Source organism: Scatophagus argus, chromosome 2, assembly GCF_020382885.2.
Source record: "Scatophagus argus isolate fScaArg1 chromosome 2, fScaArg1.pri, whole genome shotgun sequence".
NCBI classification, from domain to species: domain Eukaryota; kingdom Metazoa; phylum Chordata; class Actinopteri; family Scatophagidae; genus Scatophagus; species Scatophagus argus.
Window position 1 is genome coordinate 28529212 of NC_058494.1, and position 18474 is coordinate 28547685.

The 18474-nt window shown below is 46.2% G+C and overlaps 2 protein-coding genes and 1 long non-coding RNA gene across 11 annotated transcripts in view; 1 reads left to right on the forward strand and 2 right to left on the reverse strand.

Annotated features, from left to right (window-relative positions):
- capn1b (calpain 1, (mu/I) large subunit b) lies at positions 1-13114 on the reverse strand. 8 transcript variants are annotated; one of them, XM_046377761.1, is made up of 23 exons: positions 12991-13113; positions 11848-11877; positions 11365-11605; positions 11102-11171; positions 8372-8490; positions 6993-7126; positions 6617-6785; positions 6370-6453; positions 6196-6281; positions 6013-6087; positions 5774-5934; positions 5501-5670; positions 5098-5109; positions 4797-5008; positions 4672-4711; positions 3404-3469; positions 3165-3222; positions 2624-2688; positions 2042-2110; positions 1772-1850; positions 1573-1686; positions 1435-1493; positions 1-916 (listed from the first exon to the last, which is right to left on the reverse strand). In XM_046377761.1, exons 3-23 carry the CDS (start codon positions 11602-11604, stop codon positions 890-892), a joined length of 2109 nt encoding a protein of 702 aa, XP_046233717.1. In that variant the 5' UTR covers position 11605; positions 11848-11877; positions 12991-13113; the 3' UTR covers positions 1-889. The 8 variants fall into 8 exon arrangements, 6 of the variants coding, with proteins under 6 accessions (XP_046233717.1, XP_046233735.1, XP_046233726.1 ...); XM_046377779.1 differs by having other exon boundaries at positions 12978-13091; XM_046377770.1 differs by lacking the exon at positions 12991-13113 and having other exon boundaries at positions 11848-12547.
- Positions 974-18474, forward strand: part of LOC124052981 — a 26883-nt gene continuing 9382 nt past the window's right edge. The window contains exon 1 of one of the 2 annotated variants that reach the window (XR_006842094.1): positions 974-1102. This is a non-coding gene — a long non-coding RNA (uncharacterized LOC124052981). Of the gene's footprint in view, positions 1103-13177; positions 13311-18474 lie in introns of those variants that run through there. The other variant, XR_006842095.1, reaches the window with a different exon arrangement.
- Positions 14135-18474, reverse strand: part of LOC124052969 (calpain-2 catalytic subunit-like) — a 13955-nt gene continuing 9615 nt past the window's right edge. Inside the window, exons 14-21 of the mRNA XM_046377823.1 lie at positions 18073-18138; positions 17874-17931; positions 17732-17796; positions 17142-17210; positions 16980-17058; positions 14828-14944; positions 14469-14527; positions 14135-14308 (exon numbers count right to left, since the gene is read on the reverse strand). Coding sequence (XP_046233779.1) covers positions 14285-14308; positions 14469-14527; positions 14828-14944; positions 16980-17058; positions 17142-17210; positions 17732-17796; positions 17874-17931; positions 18073-18138 — 537 coding nt within the window. The 3' untranslated portion in view covers positions 14135-14284. The remainder of the gene's footprint in view (positions 14309-14468; positions 14528-14827; positions 14945-16979; positions 17059-17141; positions 17211-17731; positions 17797-17873; positions 17932-18072; positions 18139-18474) is intronic.

The window sequence follows — 18474 nt, forward strand, 5'->3', positions numbered from 1 at the left end:
CTTGTTCTGTTTCCTTTAATAAGTGAAAAGCTGAGGTTTCCCTCAGGCTCTGCTACATGAGAGTTTGTATGTCCGAGCTGAACCTGAACGCCTGCACCTGCTGAGGCCTTCGCTGTTCTTCAGCCTCAGGGAAGGTAAACCCAGAGCTGCGACTCTCAGGCTGGGCTCCTTCAGTCCCCAGGAGGACTGAGGGTGGAGGAGCGATGGAGGCGGCAGACAGCAGCTCAGTCTCATCCGTGAACAGATAAATAAAAGCAGTAGTACATAAGTGAAGCAGCAGGTCAGGCTTCTGCGCCGTTATACTGTGATGTGGTACTGTAATGCAGTACTGTTTCCACTGCAGGTTGTCACAGTGTGTACACTTCACAGTACGGAGGTTCACTGCGACCAGAAATCAAAACGCAAGCTGCTCCTGGATCAGCGGTCTGATTTTCAGATGTTATTTCCTCACATGTTCAGGTCTTAGATATTCACTGGCAGGTGCGACTCAACACGTCAGTTCAACTTCCTGAAAACTGAGTGTCAGCAGAAACTTTGCTGGCAGTGAAATTCCAGTCTCGTTAATTCATCTAATTAATACTTTATTTAATCTTTATTTTCTGTCAGAGCTCAGATGAAAACACTCATTCAGAGAGATTCAGTTTACCAAAGTCTGAATTATGTTGACGTTCTGTTCTGGAAGAAGTGATCCTCCGTAATGATGACGGAACCTTTTGACAATAGTTCTAACAGTATATATATATATATATATATATTAATAATTGCAATAGCAGTACTGCAGCAGTAGTGGTGTTGTGGTACGACTGCAGTGAATTAGTTGGCTCGCTTGTTTGGTTTCCTGTTGTTCTTCCTGTTGGAGGCACTTTGAAGCTGAGGTTCTTCTTCGTCTTCAGCCACACATGGTGACATACAGCCACTGAGGAGGAGGAGAAGGAGGAGGAAGAGCAGGGGGAGGAGGAGGAAGAGCAGGAGGGGAGGAGGAGGAAGAGCAGGAGGAGGAGCTGATCAGACACTGAGCACATGCAGCGTTTGTTTCACCGATAAAAACTTCTGCTGCTGATTAACCTGCCGACATGAATGAGTTCAGTCTGAGTCCCAGCAGGTGAGTTTGTTACCTGCTCAGGTGCTCCTCTCAGCTGATATCAGGTAACATTACTGTATGCTCACAGCAGTGAAGCTTTATGAGCCCTAGTGGCTGATGTTTCTGTTTGTTTTCCCCTGGTTTTTAACTCTCAGGCGTTGAACAGGCACCTCTTATTGGCGTAGCTGCAGCCTGCAGACTCCACTCAGGGTTTAAAACGTCCCTTTTTATTTATGTGTAATGAAATGGAGTTCAGACTGAACCAAACAACGCAGTGAAGAGTTCACAGCAGTACAGGTCTTTAAACTACTACCATTAATTCAGACAACTGAAATTGGTTTCGTGTTTCGTACCTCAACGATGTTAATCTCGACAGTTCCTGTCCCGTCTCGGTCCAGCTCCTGGAAGGCCTCTAAGAATAACACCACGAGAGGAGAAACATGTCAGCACCACATGACACCGCGTGACACGATAAACTCAGCTGTACGTACTGAACATGGCCTCCAGTTTGACCAGACAGCAGGTGAAGTTGTCAAAGTCGATGATCTCGTTGTCGGCGTATCGAGCGACCAGCATCTGATAGAGTTTGTTGTTCAGTTTGAATCCTGAGGACAGCAGACATGACGGGTTAGTTCAGTAAAAGTGAGTGCCATCAACACTGCCGGGACATCAGGATCAGTGTAACTTTACCGCCGTTTTCCAATGCCAGACGCATCTCGTAGGAGCTCATACATCCTGATTTATCCAGATCAAACTCTCTGAAGATCCCCTGCAGAGGTAATCCGTCATCAGTTTCAGCAGCTCCATGGATAAAAACTCAGAACAAGTCAAGTCCTGCAGAGTTAAAACAAGCACTAACCAATAACCAGCTGTGATCTTCTTAATGTTTCTTTGATGGACCTCTGAATGAACCCACATGACACATGAGACTGAGAACCTTGAAAGTGATCTAGAACTCACCAGCCACTTCCTGATCTTGTTCCAGAGAATCTGAAACTCCAGCAGACCGAGGCGAGCGCTGCCGTCTTTCTGCACTCAAGTGAAGGTCAACACTTTTTCAACACGTGAAGAAGACTGAACCTCACAGCAAATACATCAATAATTTGTTCTAGCAGCCATCTTTAACTAAATATTGGCTCGGCTCACATGAATCCAGAACCGGTGGACCAGAATTAAAGCTGGTTGTGGTAAAGTTGAAGAAATGAACAACAAGAGTTCTATTCTGAGTATCCAACAGTAAAAACACCAACTTCTCTGAAACACATGAATGGATGGATGACTACACCGACTGTCGCCGTATCCAGCGGCCTCAGGTTTCATTCACAGGTGAGAAAACACCTGACGACATTATAATGAGTGTCAACGACAAACATGTCAGGACTCGTGACCAAGCTGGCATGTTAGCGTTGGGGAAGTTTAGCTGCACGTTTTCTTCCACGGCTTTGCCAACATGTCACCTGGCCTTGCCGAAGACTCGGGTCGTGTGAAATGAGGGCAGAATGCATGATGGGAGAGAGCAGAACCAGCGGACAGCGAGGATACGTCCATGAGGCTGACCATGGCTCTGCAGGACTCCATACTGAAACCATCGGTCTGCAGATCTCTGTCTGTAAACAACCACAGAGGAAGAAGTCATGTTAGACTGTGAGAGTCGATCTCATGTCTCGATGTGAGGCTCACGAAGGAAAAGAGAAACGAGTGGATGTGAGTCACAAGAAGGTCGAACGACCGATGGGATGGAGCCGATCCAGTAACTGACAGCTACGTTCATGACGGCGACTTTCCTCTTTGTTTGTCCATCTGTTTAACTGGACTGAAAAGCTCACAGCTACCACACTCAGCTTACAGCACAACACAATTAGTCGATTAGATAACTGACATGAAACAAAACATGAGATTCAATAAACTGAATGTGACTCCTGAGATGCACAGTAACTGTGACGAACACAAACGAAAAGCTTATTTTGAGTAAATGTTTCAGTTCTTGTCATTTAAACAGTAAAAGCTGTTGTGTCACGTTGTTGTCTTCGGTTCTTCACTGTGATCAGTCACCATCAGAGCTTCTCAGACGCCACATACTCACGTTTGGACACGACTCGGTTCAGGATGGTCCTGAGCTCTCGCACTGAGATCTCCATGTCCTGATGACAGAAAACAGTTTGACATTTTATCAAATTTGATGTGTTATTTCTGATTATATGACATACACAGAAGACTTAGTTCTTGCACAGTTTTTCAAACGTGTTTCTTTGTATGGGCAGCAGTCACACGTTCAGGCATGTTGTCCTGTACATGCAGTGTTCACTGGTGACGTGAACTCACGTCTCCTGACAGCTGGGCGAACATGGACCTGAATGAGTCATCGATGTCGCTCTCTGAGATTTCCTCCTGCAGAGAAGAAGAACAGGAAGCTCTGAAGGTCAAAGGGTACCTCAACACACAGCCAGGAATCATACGTTACTCTGCATTCGCTTCCTAAAGCGTACGACACAAACGCTGAGACGCTGACATCAACAAACATGAATTTATTCACAAGACATACAGTAAACAGGAGGAGCTAAAAGCTTCTGCTGTCCTGAAAACCGAATAAACATAAAGAAATGAAGAGTGGGTCTATCAAATTATTTCTCACTCCAACTGTTCATCAGTATAACTTCATTCGTCAAAGTTTGTTTAAAGGAGCAACCTGTAAAATATGGCCAGAATTTGAAGTCATTTCCAGAGATGCAGCAAGCAGCAGATCACCAGAGTGACCACCAACTGTCAGCTCGGTTACCTTTGGATGTAGCTATAGCTACTCTTAGCTCAGTCAGCTGTGGCTGCAGCTGAACTGGACTGTGTCTGGACCGAGACCCTGGTTCTCATCGACACAGTTCAGTAAAAGAGAGTTGAGAAGGTGTTCGTTGGTTTTCTCTGTTCAGAAAGGACAAGTGTTTCCTTTGTACCCATTCTGTGAGTTTCTTTTGTGTCCTTATTAGACTAAACTCTAAGAGATCCTGTGAAACTAAATGAACTCATATTTGTCTCCCAGCTGAAACTACAGGGACCTCTAGAGGCCCAAAGTGGTATTACAGACACGATAAGCTGCCGCTAGCTGGTTAGCATGCTAACTTCAAGATACAAGATACAAGATAGGTTTATTTGTCACATACACAATCATACACGGTACAATGTGCAGTGAAACTTTTTATGTCCCTGCTACCAAAAAATAGGTAAGTTAAAATTAAATATTGTAATATTGTTCAGTAGATGCTACACAACATCAGAGACGTCTCTGACATAACATCAACACGGTTGTTTCTTCACATTCTGTTGAAGATGTTGGTTCATTTGTCAAATGTTCTAAAATAAATTTATGGCCACGTGTTACAAACACCTTTAAAATGTCTGTTTAATCAAAGGTGAATCAGAAAGTCTGAATTTGTGTCCATCTGTGACACATTTTTTGTCCACTTTACTGGAAAATAAAGGAAGATGTTAGAGCTGATGGCAATAAAACCGGAAGTTCATTCATCACCAAATTTTGAATTTTTTTAAACACAACATCAGAGAAAATGTCATTTCAAAGCAAGATGAAATCATGTTTTTACCTCTTCTTCAAAGGTTGCCACCACATCGTCGTCCATCTCGCTGCAGAGATTCACACACAGACAAGATCAACAACTGCACACTGAAGCAGAACAGACGAGTCGGTCTCAGGATCTGACAGACTCACTCGGTCTCAGACTGCTTCTCGGTGAAAACTCTCAGGACGAAGTCGGCCTCCTTGGCGGGTTCAAAGGTTGAGGGGACAATCAGGTACTCGCCTGGTGGGAGGCGGAGCCTGGCGCTCACCTCTCGTAGGTTGATGAAGGTCTCTGAGCGAGCGCAGGAGGAGTGACGCAGGAAGAAATCCTTCTTCATGTGGACGCTCGGACAACCTTGATACTGCCAGACAGACGGGCGCCGGCGTTAATTTCTACGAGCTAAACGTTTAAACTGAAGCTGAACTGTTCAAAAGCAGACTGCAGACTCACCTCCTCAGGGATCTGTGAACGAGAGAAAACACAGAAGAATCATTTGCGATGACGTTCGATTATTACTCATGTTTTTAAAGTGTTTGGTTACTATGACAACGCTACCAGGTGGTTTCTAAGATGCTGGCTGCAAACTAAACGGATGTTCAGGATGGGTTATGATTATGTTAATAACGGTGATGGTTTATTTTGAAGTGCTTTTGGAGAAAAAGTCACAAAGTAAAGAAATAACATTCACAGTAAGAGAAAGGTGCCCTTCTGGGTTTTAACCTGACCTAATGCTAAGCTAACAGCTAAGAGATCCAAAGTCAACAAAGGATCAGTGATCTGCTCTGAGATCAGACCTTAAACGTATTTTTGTTGTGTACCGTGTTAACAACTACACATTCCTTTGGCTTCTGACCTCGTAAATGGCGAAGCCGATGGTGTGTACATCCTGGCCGTGGCGGCGGTAGCGTCTGCGGTCTTTCTGCATCAGAGCTACCAGGAAGCTGCAGGAAGCCTCCTCATCCTCGGGGTCATCATCCTCCTCCAGCAGGCAGATCTTATACTGAGGGTTGATCCAGAACGTGTCTGCAGGGAGGCAGCAAAGCATCATGGGAGTCATGCAGCCATTAAAGTGAAGACGGTAGATTACGTTCTCCACCCCCACCCCAACCGGCCTGCCTGGCCTTACTGGGATGGTTCCTGCAGCCCCCAGCAGTGCTTCCTCTCCTCCAGCTGCCCTCAAACATTGTGGTGTTCCAGAAATTGGTGGAGTCCTCGCTGAGAGCGTCAGGGGTCAGGTTACAGATCTCCAGCCTGGAGAACTGACGGAGAAACTCCTGGAAAGACATCCTGACAGACAGACGGACAGACAGATGTCGCATCATCTTCAAGTTAACTCTCACATTTAGCTGTCCAGTAGAAACCTACCAGAACTCTCCATCCTCCATTTTACAGAGCAGCTCGTCCTTCTCGGCAGAGTCGATGGCGCTCCACTCTGAGGAACTGAAACATCACAAAGTGTTGTTTCATGTTAGCTCCTGTGATTTGTGTGGAGGGTAAACAAACAGAATTTCCAGAATTTGTTTTAAAGCGTAAAGGTGAAGAACTGACTTGTCACTCCAGGCTCCGGTCCACTCCACCTGACCCCAGGGGTTTCTGATCCGGATCAGGCGCTCCTGCTGGCCGCGGTACTCCACCTGCAGAGAGTCCGACAAACATCCAGGAGCCCACACAAAGACCGGATCCTCTGCCCAGTGTTGATGTGATTGTGACAGCTGAGCTCACCTGTCTGAGTCCCGTCACAGAGTAGGCGTGGCCTTTGACCAGCTTCTTGAAGGTCACCGCCTCCATGTCGAAGGCACTGGTGATCTGAAAAAAACACACCAAATGTGTTGAGCAGCTACAGCTGACATGATGCCGCTTCTATATGAAGAAAACATCTTGCTACGCTCTCCATCACTGTTTTCTTGAGGTAGAAAATGTTTCTGTCGAAGTAAGAGACGAGCATGTGTGGTGTGTGTGATAGACTGACGTCGATAGAGCAGCCGAGCAGTGATCCTTTCTCCAGAGCTTTGCTGATGATACGATAGAGATCTCTGGGGGCTTTCTTCAGCTCGTACATCTCGGCCACTCCACCCGTAAAGTCCTCAAAGCCTTCAGTGGTGCTGCCTCCGGACAAAGCTTCGTACGAGCCGTTCAGCCTCAAAACACACAGCAAACACACAACAACTGCAACATTGACGCCCTGGAAACCCTCAGTTCAAGTTAAACAAGGTTCAGGCAGTCTGACGTTTAAGAAGAAAAGATCAGAGCGTCTAAACCTCCTGAATTCAGATGTGTGTTTGTAGTGACGAGTTCAGGGTGTGAAGGTCTGACATCGAGCTGTTTAGCAGGCCAGCTGGTCTTACTTGGCGTAGGCCTTCTCCAGCAGGGCGCTCCAGAACTCGTTGCCTTCAGCCGAGTGCACAAACATCAGCTCTCCTTCTTTGACCGGCAGACGGTCATCGATCACCACGTCCACCCACTCACCGAACTGCCAGAACTACACACAGAGGGAGGAACCCATTAGAAACAGATAATCAATACAAATGATCGTAGACTTGCATGCGGACAGTACCAGTAAACTCTTTCACATTATCTCTGAAGTGAATTTATATGAATAATTTAAGTCCGATAATTTATAATTCTGACGGTTCTAAGATGACCAGCCTTTGATTGGTTGGAGAGACTGAGCCTCAAGGTTCATGTAACAGTCAGCCCATAACTCAAACATGGACAAACATGTCGTCTTTCACTTGACCTACTCCCTGTCCTCTGCTGCATGCATCCTGCCACCAAACCAGGAGCTGTCTCACCTCCCAGAGCCTGACAGGTAGAGAACAAACTGACCAGGGGTTAGGGAAAACCTGACAGTGAAAACCTGTGAGTAGACACAGCACTTTTAATTTTTATCTCAACATCACAAGTTAATTATTTCATTATCTCAAACAGTGTTGTAACAGTACCCAGAAGCCATACTTTAGCAAAAGCAATTGAAATATAAATGTTACTTTGGTAAAAGTGAAAGTCATCCACACCAACAGCAAAAGTCTCACATTAAATGTAACCGAAGTTACCAGATCAATGTGAGGGCATAAAAGGTTCAACATTTGTCTCCAAAACGTAGTGTAAGCATGAAGTAGCAGAAAATCTCGTTTGAGTTAATTTATTTTGTTATCTTGAGAAAACTAACCAGTTTCTAGACATAAAGAGATAATTTATGAGGAGAAAGTGACTTCATAAGACACACAAACTGCTCTGCTTTGACATGATGGATGACGACTGGGTGGGACAACAGGACAGTCTGCACAGGCTGCTGTGTTTGGGAGCCAAGCATGTAAAGCTGTGACAGGCTGAATTCACAGAGTAAGCAGCTGAATGACGGCCTGGCGTCCAGCAGGTGCACATCCACGGAGGTTTGATCGATAAGTGAGACTGATCAGCTGATCGGTAATGGACTTCAGTTTGAAACGGTTACTGTGGTTCTCTGTGCATCCCTGAGAAGGTTAATTATCTCATTGTCTCGAGATAACGAGAAAACAAAGTCATGAGAAGAAAACTGTGTCTGTGGCCTTTCCACTGTGAAAGCCACGATCAGCTGAAGTAACCCTGATCTGAGCCCAGACGACAACACGGGTGGATAAATCAATACGCGATTTGGACTTCAGTCTGGAAGTTCCGTGAACACATCAGCACCAGTGAATTAAAGCTGTGGCAGGGTCAGATCAGTGTACAGGTGAAGTCTCACCTGGAAGTGGAAGATGCCAGCGTACTGGTGGTTGAAGCTCTGACTGTGAGGAACGACGCGATGCAGCAGCCGCTCATTCAGAGTCAGCGAGCCGATGGCAGCCAGCAGCCAGCAGTCGCCTGAACGCCAGCAGAAACCAGAGAAGATTCAGAGTCAGCATTCAAACAAACACAAACCGGCTGTGAAACTTTCCTCTTCGTCTGTGAGAACCTCTCAATATCACAACATAAATGTTTCACTTGTTTTATTTAAGCAGGAGTCTCGCTCAGATTCGGATTCTGCTTCTCGGACAGAAGGACAATTACACTTTGAATTAACTTCCTTTCCATCAAAGTGAAAAGAATGGTTGTATTATAATACTGACGTTCTCAGTGAATCTCAGTCCTATCCTGACCGGGTGAACAGGTGGCTGATGATGACATCAGACAGGTGTGTGTGTGGACCTCAGACTGACCCATCTAAAGGAACTCAGACTGCCTGCAGCTTTCACTGTTAAAACCAGAGCTGGTCCTGAATTCTAAAACGACCAAATTCAACAAACTCCTGCAGCTACAGATCCTCCGCCCCACCTGCACCTGGATTAAAAACTTCCTGTCGAGCCGACCACAGTCTGTGAGACTCGGCTCCCACCACCCCTCAACACTCACACTTAGCACAGGTTCCCCTCAAGGCTGCGTCTTGAGTCCTCTACTGAACGCCCTACAACCGCCCTCCGACCCACACAGCTAACTATATCATAAAATATGCTGATGACACCACTGTGGTTGGACTCATCTGCGTACAGGGCCAAAATACAGAAACTGTCACTCTTATTATGGACTTCAGGAAGCACGGACAGGACCACGCTCCTCTCCTCATAAATGGAGAAAGTGGAGTGGAAACTGTCACCACCTTCAGGTTTCTGGGCACCCTGATCTCCACAGACCACTCCTGGACCTACAACATCAAGGCCCTGGTCAAGAAGGCTCAGCAGCGGCTACACTTCCTGCGTGTCCTCAGGAAGAACAACCTGGACAGGAAGCTGCTGCTGGCCTTGTATCACTCCTCTGTGGAGAGCGTGCCAACATACTGTCTGGGTGTGTGGTACGCAGGCTTCACAGCTGAGGACAGGAAGGCGGTGCAGAGGATCATAAACACTACCCAGCAGATCTTCAGCTGAACTCTGCCCACCCTGGAACACATCTCCACATCCTGCTGCCTCAGAAAAACCAAGGTCATCATGGGAGACCCGTCACACCCTGTCCACCCCGTTTGACCTGTTACCCTCTGGGAGGCGTTTCAGGTCAACCAAGTCCCACACCAACAGACTGAAAAACACCTTCTTCCCCTGGATCACAATCTACCCCCGCCTGCCTGTTTTGTTTTGTTTGCAGTCCCTTCACCTGTGCACATTTTGTTTTCATTATGTATTCCATTTCACACTGTACTACTGTCTATATGCATATATAATTTCATTGCATACTGCACTATTTGTCTACAGTTTTCGGTACACATCCTCTTGTTCCTGTGACGTTTCTGTTTTGCTGTTATGATGTTTTTGATATTGGTTCTTTTAAATTCTTCTCTGTGGTGTACGGTGGCTCCTGCTGCTGTCTGACCTGAGCCCGACTCACACATTTCTGCAGGTGAAACTGCTCCCGTCCTCAGCCTGGAGGAACTGAACCGATGAACCGATGAAATGAGTTAAGGTCACATGACACAGTTGTGTTGTGACTCGAGATTAACAGCATCATCAGTGACATCATGAGGTGATGATGATCTTGGCTCTGGTTGGAGGAACGGACTTCAACCTCTGACATGTTTACAGGAAAAGCCTCCATTATCCTCTGATGGTCCATGGAGACACACTAATGCTAAGCTAAACGCTAACATCATCAAGAATTCGAGTTACTTTCACATTAAGTTGCTAATGTTTCTGGCTAATGGAGCCTGGACCCATCAGACATCCATTCACTCATCAATACCGCATCAGGGCGAGGTCAGGGCTGAGTGCTGCCTTCAGGGACTTCTCAGAACATCTCAGCACAGAGCAGACTGGTCTGGATAAAGTTTATGAATTGTAAACTGACGCAAAGACGTCCACAGACAGCTGACCTGTGGACAGACGTAACCCACACTGAAGAGTCTCACTGACTGGCAGCAGGAAGCTGCAGCTGCTCGTCTGTGGTTTCATAAGCTGCTGATCATGTTTGTGTCTGTTAATGAAGCTCTCTTCATTCAGGACTTCATTTATGTGTTGTCACAAAGTGCTGTCCCTGAGACGTGATGTCTTCAGCGTCCAGCAGGTGGTGCTAAAGCACCGAGTGACATCTGGAGCTCCGCCCACTGAAGGAGGCCAAGTCATACTGATCATTCCTGTCCAATCCCACACACACACACACACACACACACACACTCCTCTTCTGACTTCAGGAGGAAACAGCAGCCTGATTGTTTCCTGTAGCTGTGGTGCTGATCCTGAACTAGCAACAGACTTCATCAGCAACCAGTTTTCAAAAGGCAGAAGGAATTTGTGGAATAAAAAAGTGGAGTAAATTTCCATCATGACTTTTATAAACAGGAAGTGGACGGGCGGACATCTGCTGCTGCAGCAGTTTATACACCCGCTGAACTGAACTCACTGTTTACTCTCTGACTCAGCAGGTCGCTTAGCAACAGTCTTCAGGGAGGTTCCCTTCAAAGCACAGCCAGACTGCGTGTGAGGTCACGTGACCAGCGGACAGGACTCACCCAGCACTCCCTGACAGATGTCCGTCCTGGTGGCTCCACCCACGATGAACTGAGGGTTCTCTGTCAGCTCCTGAAACAACCAGTCAGATACAAGCGTCTGTATTACATCACACTATGTCACATGATGTGAAATAATTTTCCCCACAGAAGTCCATTAAAAAACTGCAAAACTGTTGACAGGACAGCTCAGAATGCAAACAAGCTGACTCCTTAGTCGTTGTGTTCATAAGCTTTGGACCTGTTAGCTTTAGCCTCCTTCTCACCGTGGGTCTCTTCCACTCCACCCCTCTGGTTTTGGTGGTGAAAGGTCCGAGTTCCTTGAAGCCCAGTGAAGCTGGTTCTGCTGGGAACATTGGATCCTCAAATAAGGATCCATTCTGCAGACAGTCCTGCCTCAGAGCCTGGAAGTCCTGGTTCTGGTGGCGTACGGCCTGCTCGACCGAGCCCAGACCTCCAGCCTTCTGCCGGTCCTTCTGGATCCTCTCAGAAATACCTCCAAACATTCTGATCCACAACACATCAGACAAACTCATCAGAATCAGCACCATGCAGGGTGTTCAGCCTCAGCAGCGACATTCGTGTTCCCCTCAGGATGAACCGTATAACTTTGCCCTCATCAGGTCAACATTTTGATGTTTATCTGAAGCTTTGACTAGAGGAGCTGGTATTTACAGTGAGAGTGGGAGGAGACAAGATGAGTCTGGATGATGGGATTCACAGAACAGTAAACATGCAGATGTTTGTACCTGATCTCCGTCCAGTTGGCTTGTTGGAAGCTGACAGGAAACAGAAGTCTGGTTAGTTCATGGAATTCAAACGTCACTAAACATCTCAGTTGGATTACCACCAGCTTCTGCACCGTTCAGTCATCTGGAAGGACCTGACAGCACTGCAGCTGAACAATCGATCAGCAGGCGGACAGAACATTCATCACAAACCATTTGGAGCATCAATTCCTCACGAGTTATTTTTCAAAGCTTTCCTTCACTGCAGGTAAAGGAGAGTTCACTTCACCCAGGAAAATAAGACATTCTTCACATTTCTGCAGACCAAACAGTGAATCGATGAAGTGAGAAAGCAGTCGGTGAGGGTGTTGATGATTACTGACAGCAGAGTGACGGCTGAGCTGTGCAGCAGATGAGCTGACTCAGCGCTCTGCTCAAAGCTCTCTGTGTTTACTGGAGCTCCACCAAAATACCACACCGGGACCGGACTGGGACCTGATGTCAGTCAGTCAGTTAGTTAGTAGGATGTTATGGACTCAAACTCAGTCAGATGATTAATCAGTTAGTCATCTTATGTCAATCAACTAATTAATCGTTTTGGCTCTGCAGCACCTGGTGGTTCCTCCAGGAGGTCAAATGAAGTGACACTGAAGGACAAAATCTGAACGATCCAGAAACATATCACAAATAAACTTGAAGTTTTCTGAACTAACCCAGCAATTTCCTGAGAGTCTTCTCGTATTATCACCATTGTGTTGTTGTTGTTATTATATGATTCTAAAGGGAGTAAAGAGTAAACTCATTACTTATCTTAAGTTAGTAGTCCGACAGGTGATAATAAAACGATGTTTAATTCGGTTTAAAGCAGGAAACCACAGAGGAAACTTGTTGTCTCGATTCATTTCCTCGTGTTGTTTGTTATTCCATGTGGTTTACAGATGTTTACTGTTTCTTCCCTCTGATGGACATCGTGGTTCCTCTTTACAGAAAACCTGTGGTTGTAAACACTCTGTCACACTGAGACCCGGGTCTTGACGACCATGATGTCAGCGCGGCAGGAGGCCGTCTCTGATTGGTTAAGAATAAACGATGTTTCTGCTGAATCAGGCTCAAATCACTGCGGTCACCGCAGAACAGACAACAACACGCACCATCAACACTCACCGGCCGCGTCAGTCCTGCCTCGGTCCGGATGCAGGTCCCGGGTGTTGTACCACCGTACTGTGGCAGTACAGAGTATCGAGAGCTGCTGTGGATGCTGAGCTGCAGTATCGAGCCCCGCCCGGCGGGAGGGGCGGGGCCAGATGCTCTTCTTCATCACAGCGACTTAAAGAGACCTGCCCGGCATTATGCTGAATGTTTGCTCTGCTCAACATAAACGGAACTCAAAGTGTCCTTCATTTATTCTGTCAGAAGAAGCTTTCATTCTCACTACAGCTGGTGAACGAAACAAACACGTGCACACAGTGGATCAACAAAGTCCAGTAAGTGTCCAAGTCATTGGTGCTAACATGAAGACCAGATGATATCAATTCTCCAGCTGTTGGCTTGTTAGCGCACTGTGGTTTGGGCTTTTAGCCACTGATGTGAGTAATTCTGTCAGCCAGGAATTTGTTGGGGAGTTACACTTGCTCTAAAGCAGACACGAACTTGGTGGAAAGGAGTAAAAGAGCAGCTTGTCATTTGTCTTTTGGTTATTTCTGTTTTTAATGAAGCAACCTCCAATTGTTGCCATGCTAGTCTAAACGCAGTGTACAACCACGGTGACATCACCCACTGGTTTGTGGCCTATCCCTGTGAAGCCCTGACTTTGGCGTTATGGCCGTCAGCATCTTGTTTTTGGGGGACGACAGTGACCCTATTTGGATGAGTGGGTGGATATTCTGATTGGATCTGCCTGGGAACCTATGGACATGCTGTGGCCAGTCACAAGGTAGCACCACCCGCTTTATGGTCTGTTTCTCTCTAAATGGAACTACAGTACATCATGCTGTAGTGAGGAGGACCTGAAACCAGCGACTGAGACCATAAACTCATCAGGAAACTGTTCACTGAGCTCACAAATCAACGGAGAAGTCAGCTCATTTTCTCATAAGCGCATATACAATCAGACTTCTGTTTGAAACCAGTGGAGTCGCCCCCGGCTGGGCTTAAGGAAGAATGCAGGTTTATGACACACTGGCTTCACTTTTGAGACTATGCATGTCCACTTACTATTCCGTCTTCTCTCTATGGTGGACACAAAGAGATGAAACCAACTTCTGAAGATGAAATTTGACAGAATCACAGATCACATGTACTCAGCCTGTTAAAAGAATGTAGAGAAATTTATTGACTTTACATGGATTCTGTCAATCAGTGTATAGTGTACATAAACAGGAAGACAAGCTGCAGCTGTGAACAGGAAGATGGCGTCCTGCAGTAACATCGACGCCCCCGGCGAACACGAAGCGACAGCTCAAATCATGGCGAAGTTTAACCACTACAGGAAGAAAACAGAGACACCAGGTTTATCACTGCATTACGGTTCACTGAGTGTGGTTTAAGCTGCCGTCACTGCTGGGTCCGGTTCTGGTGCTGCAGGTGCTCTGAACGTGTGAATGTGTTGAACGGACTCATGTGTCGGACGTGTGTGTTCTCACCTGGTTGAAGTTGAGCTCGATGGAGCCGCTGTCGTCAGCGTCGAGTTTCTTAAAGATCCCTGAGAAGGAAGATGAGTCGCACGTCAAAGTTTTTCTGACACAATTTGAAGCTGTGACAGTTAGCTGTATTAGCTCATTAGCTAACTTTTTAAAGCACATTAGAGCATCAGTGAGTACAAAGCGCTTCCCCATTTAAACTCTGTGATTGGCTGTTTCTTGTACAAATGCGTCTGGTAGTTGTAGTTAACATCCACCTCAAAGCTTTAATTTATTTTATATTATTATTATTATTTTATATTTTAACTGTTAGCTTCTTAGTTATCCGTCGACTGTGGACGTTGGAAAAGCAGACGACTCACTGAACATCATCTCCAGCCTCATCAGACAGCCCACAAAGTTGTCGAAGTCAATGGTCATGTCGGCGTCGGAGTACCGAGCCACCAGCAGCTGGTAGATGGTGTTGTTGAGGGTGAAACCTGGAGGAGGACAACAGGTGGAGTTATGGTGGAGAACATCATCAGGCTAACGCTAACACCACTGAAGACTCTCACTTCTGAGGAATGACTTCATGTAGTGATATCTTAAACAAGAGCAAATCCAGACAAAGTGCCTGACACAAATGAATCGTTATCGTTATGTCCCTTCTGCTGAGGCAGCAACTCGTGACAATAAGGAAGACAGAAATGTGCCCAGTTGCCTCCACAGCCACGAAACAAAGAATCAGCTGCTGACAGGATGAAACGTACCGCCAGCTTCAGTCTACTGACTGCGAGGTGCTGAGAGTCCAGACAGCAGCAGCAGAGAGAAACACAAACATCATCATTAATTTATTACCAGAGATAAACACAGAACACGTCAGGACAGAGCGAGAAGAAGAAGAAGAAGAAGAAGAAGAAGAAGAAGAAGAGCTGTTAGTGAGCAGGAGAAGCATAAAACAGTTTTATTGTGAAAGTCCTGTTACTCGGCAGTGAGTGAACACGTCTCCCACTTCGACCTGAGGTTTAATACGAACACGTAGAAGCGAACCTCTGGAAACAGGAACCGTGTGACGGGCTGAGTTTAATGGCGGCAGACGGAGATAAAGAAAACTGAGGAAAACGTAGAGGACAGAGCAAACAAACAAGACGAGATTTCTGAACAAACAGCCGATAACCGTTCACAGACACAGTTCTCATGAACTCATCATGTTGGCGTTCACTGTGATGTCACTTCCTGAAGACATCACTGCTTCTGATGTCCAACACGGCTAACTGAAGAACCCAAAGACTTCATCTGCTGTCATCAAGGACAAACAATGCAGCAGAGCCTCACTTCTGAGAAGCTGGAACCAGCACACGTTTGACATGTTTGGCAGGTGAAGTCCGTGGAAGTGAAGGATGGAGCCATGCTGTCATTTTTTGCTGTTTTATTTAGTCCTCATCTGCAACGCTGAAGTTAATGTGAACTGATTTGCATGCACATTACATATTGTGTCTTTGTACTGTTTCATCTATGAATATTAACTACCTTTGTAGAAAGACAAAATTGATTAACTAATAAGTAGGTGAATCCGAGTCCCCAGACTCTTCATATCCTATGACACTTTAACTGTAGTGAAGCAGAAATACAAAGTCATGTACCAAAGTTTAGCTGAAGGTGGAGTGAGCAGTTCATGTTCGGCTCGGTTATTTAGAGATGTTGGTATGCTGATGAGTTGTCACGTACCACATCGAGACAGAGAAACGGCTGAACTGCTGAATCCCGACTAATGAGCTGTTGAAATATTTTAACTACTCTGTAAACCGCCTGAAGGTGGACTGTCCAAACAACCTGTTACCAAACCCAGTGAGAGCGTTTCCACTGATGAAACAAACCTTTCTAAGAAATTGAGCTGAAAGAGTCTCACCAGTGGAAGAACCAGTAAATCCAGTAAACGTTCCAGTGCATCAGGCTGAGAGCTGCACTCAGCTCATTCAGAGAACATGAACCGACAGCTGAGGACTCACACCAAACACCACGCAAACCTGTCCTGGACCCTCTAACCAGCCCAAATCATTCCCAACAAAATTCAATTCAATTCAATTCAGTTTATTTCTATGGCGCCAATTCACAACAAAAGTTATCTCATGACACGTTCCAATCAGAGCAGGTCTAGACCAAACTCTTTAATTAAACTGTAGTACAGAGAGCCCAACATTCCTCTTGAGCAGCACTTGGCGACAGTGGAGAGGAAAAACTGCCTTTCTGTCTGCCATGTGAGGAGTGTCAGTCGGCCTGAGGAACAGCTTGGTTAAACATGTTAAAACAAGACACAGCTGACACACACCAAACAGAGTGGAGGTCAAAGGTCACACAGCGACACAGCAGAGGAGGTGAACTGCTGCTGATCGTCATGACGAGTACAGAACATTTCAGAAACAGACGTGATGAAGAAAACAGAAAAGCATACAGGAAGGAACAGCAGGAAGATATCAGCTCCAGTTTGTGTGCGTGTGTTCCTGCACAAACAGCAGAAGAAGAATGAAAACTGACCTGCGTCTTTAAAGGCAACTCTCATCTCTGGAGTGCTCATCGTCCCCGAGTTGTCGCTGTCGTTCTTCTTGTAGATCGACTGCAGGAGAACAGAAAGACGCTGCTGTAAGAAGCCGACTGCTGAATCCAGACATGTGGATTTCACTTTCACTTGGTTCTTACCAGATATCTCTGCACCTTCTTCCACAGAGTGGCGAACTCTCCGAGGCCGAGCTTGCCGTTGCCGCTGTCCTGCTGAAGAGTTCAGGATCTTTAAAGGTTCTGCTGTTTCTACAGCATCAAACAAATGTCTGACTTTGACTAAGTGATGCATTTGTTTAGAGTTATTCTAATTCACAGTTTTTTCGTCATCGTTAACCTCCTCCTCAGATTGTGCATCTTAGTGATACCTGAAGTTCTACCTTGTTTTTAAAGAAGCCGGATCCTGTGAGGCACGGCGGAGTGTAGAGTGTGTGTGGCAAAGTAAATGTCCAGCGTTGTTCACAGAGCAGAACTCAATGTTCTCTGGTGTTTTTGTTTGTTTTGAGTAATTTAGTAAAACTTTCCACTATGGTTACGCTGAAGCTTTGCCACATTTTTTGTCCCTCAGAAAGTGAATATAAAGACACTCTGACTGCCAAACATTTCACTTTGAGGTCCCCCACAAACAAACATGGCCTCCACATTCGCTACTGTTAGCTCACTAGCTAACGTTAGCATATGCTGACTGTTAGCAGGACGGCATCAAGCTGAATGAGATGTTTTTAGGATACGTCCATCAGGTTGACCATGACCCTGCTGGTCTCCATGCTGAAGCCGTCAGTTTTGATGTCAGTTCCTGTGAAGAGGAGACAGTAACTTAATGCTGTCGCTGAACAGGTGCACAGGTGCACTAAAGCTTCAGCTTTGACTTACGCTTGGCGACAATTTTGTTCAGGATGGTCCTGAGCTCCACTGCAGAGATCTCCATGTCCTGAAAGATAAAAGGGAATGTCACACCTGGACACCTGCAGGTTAACGTCCTCCCCTCATGTGTGATGATGTTCGTGTTTTCATGACTCCTCAGTTTTCAAACTGAGTTTCTGTTTCAGTGGGATGAGAAAAGAAAGCTTACGTCTCCGGCGAGTTTGGAAAAGAGGCCTCTGAATCCTGCGTCCACGTCCTCGTCAGACACGGACTCCTGGACACGACCACGCAAAGACAGTCAACACAGTTCATCCACACACTGAGACGGCACAAAGCAGCACCCTGATGTCCAATCTGTGTGTGAACTCCGTGTGGACCCTGCAGATACGCAAGCGCCCACAGGCTGTCTGTATATCTTTGCCAGAACTGTTTACTTTGAGTTAGAACAAGTTTAAGGCTGTAGGAGGACGGGGTTCTTGTGATGTCAGTACCGTGTTGGGCTGTGGTACCGATCTGTCTTTAGCCAGTCAGAACATGGATTGTCTCTGACTAGCTGGGGCTAAAGAGACAATCAGGGCTTGCTAAACATTTGTGTAAAATTCAGGACAGG

Excerpts from the sequence above, each read along its gene's own strand:
- capn1b (XM_046377761.1), bottom strand. The coding sequence starts at position 11,604 with ATGTTTGGAGGTATTTCTGAGAGGATCCAGAAGGACCGGCAGAAGGCT. Across the intron at positions 5,671-5,773 it reads GGGCTGCAGGAACCATCCCA|ACACGTTCTGGATCAACCCT; the intron begins GTAAGGCCAGGC and ends GCCTCCCTGCAG. Across the intron at positions 3,470-4,671 it reads TGGCAACCTTTGAAGAAGAG|GAGGAAATCTCAGAGAGCGA; the intron begins GTAAAAACATGA and ends TCTTCTCTGCAG.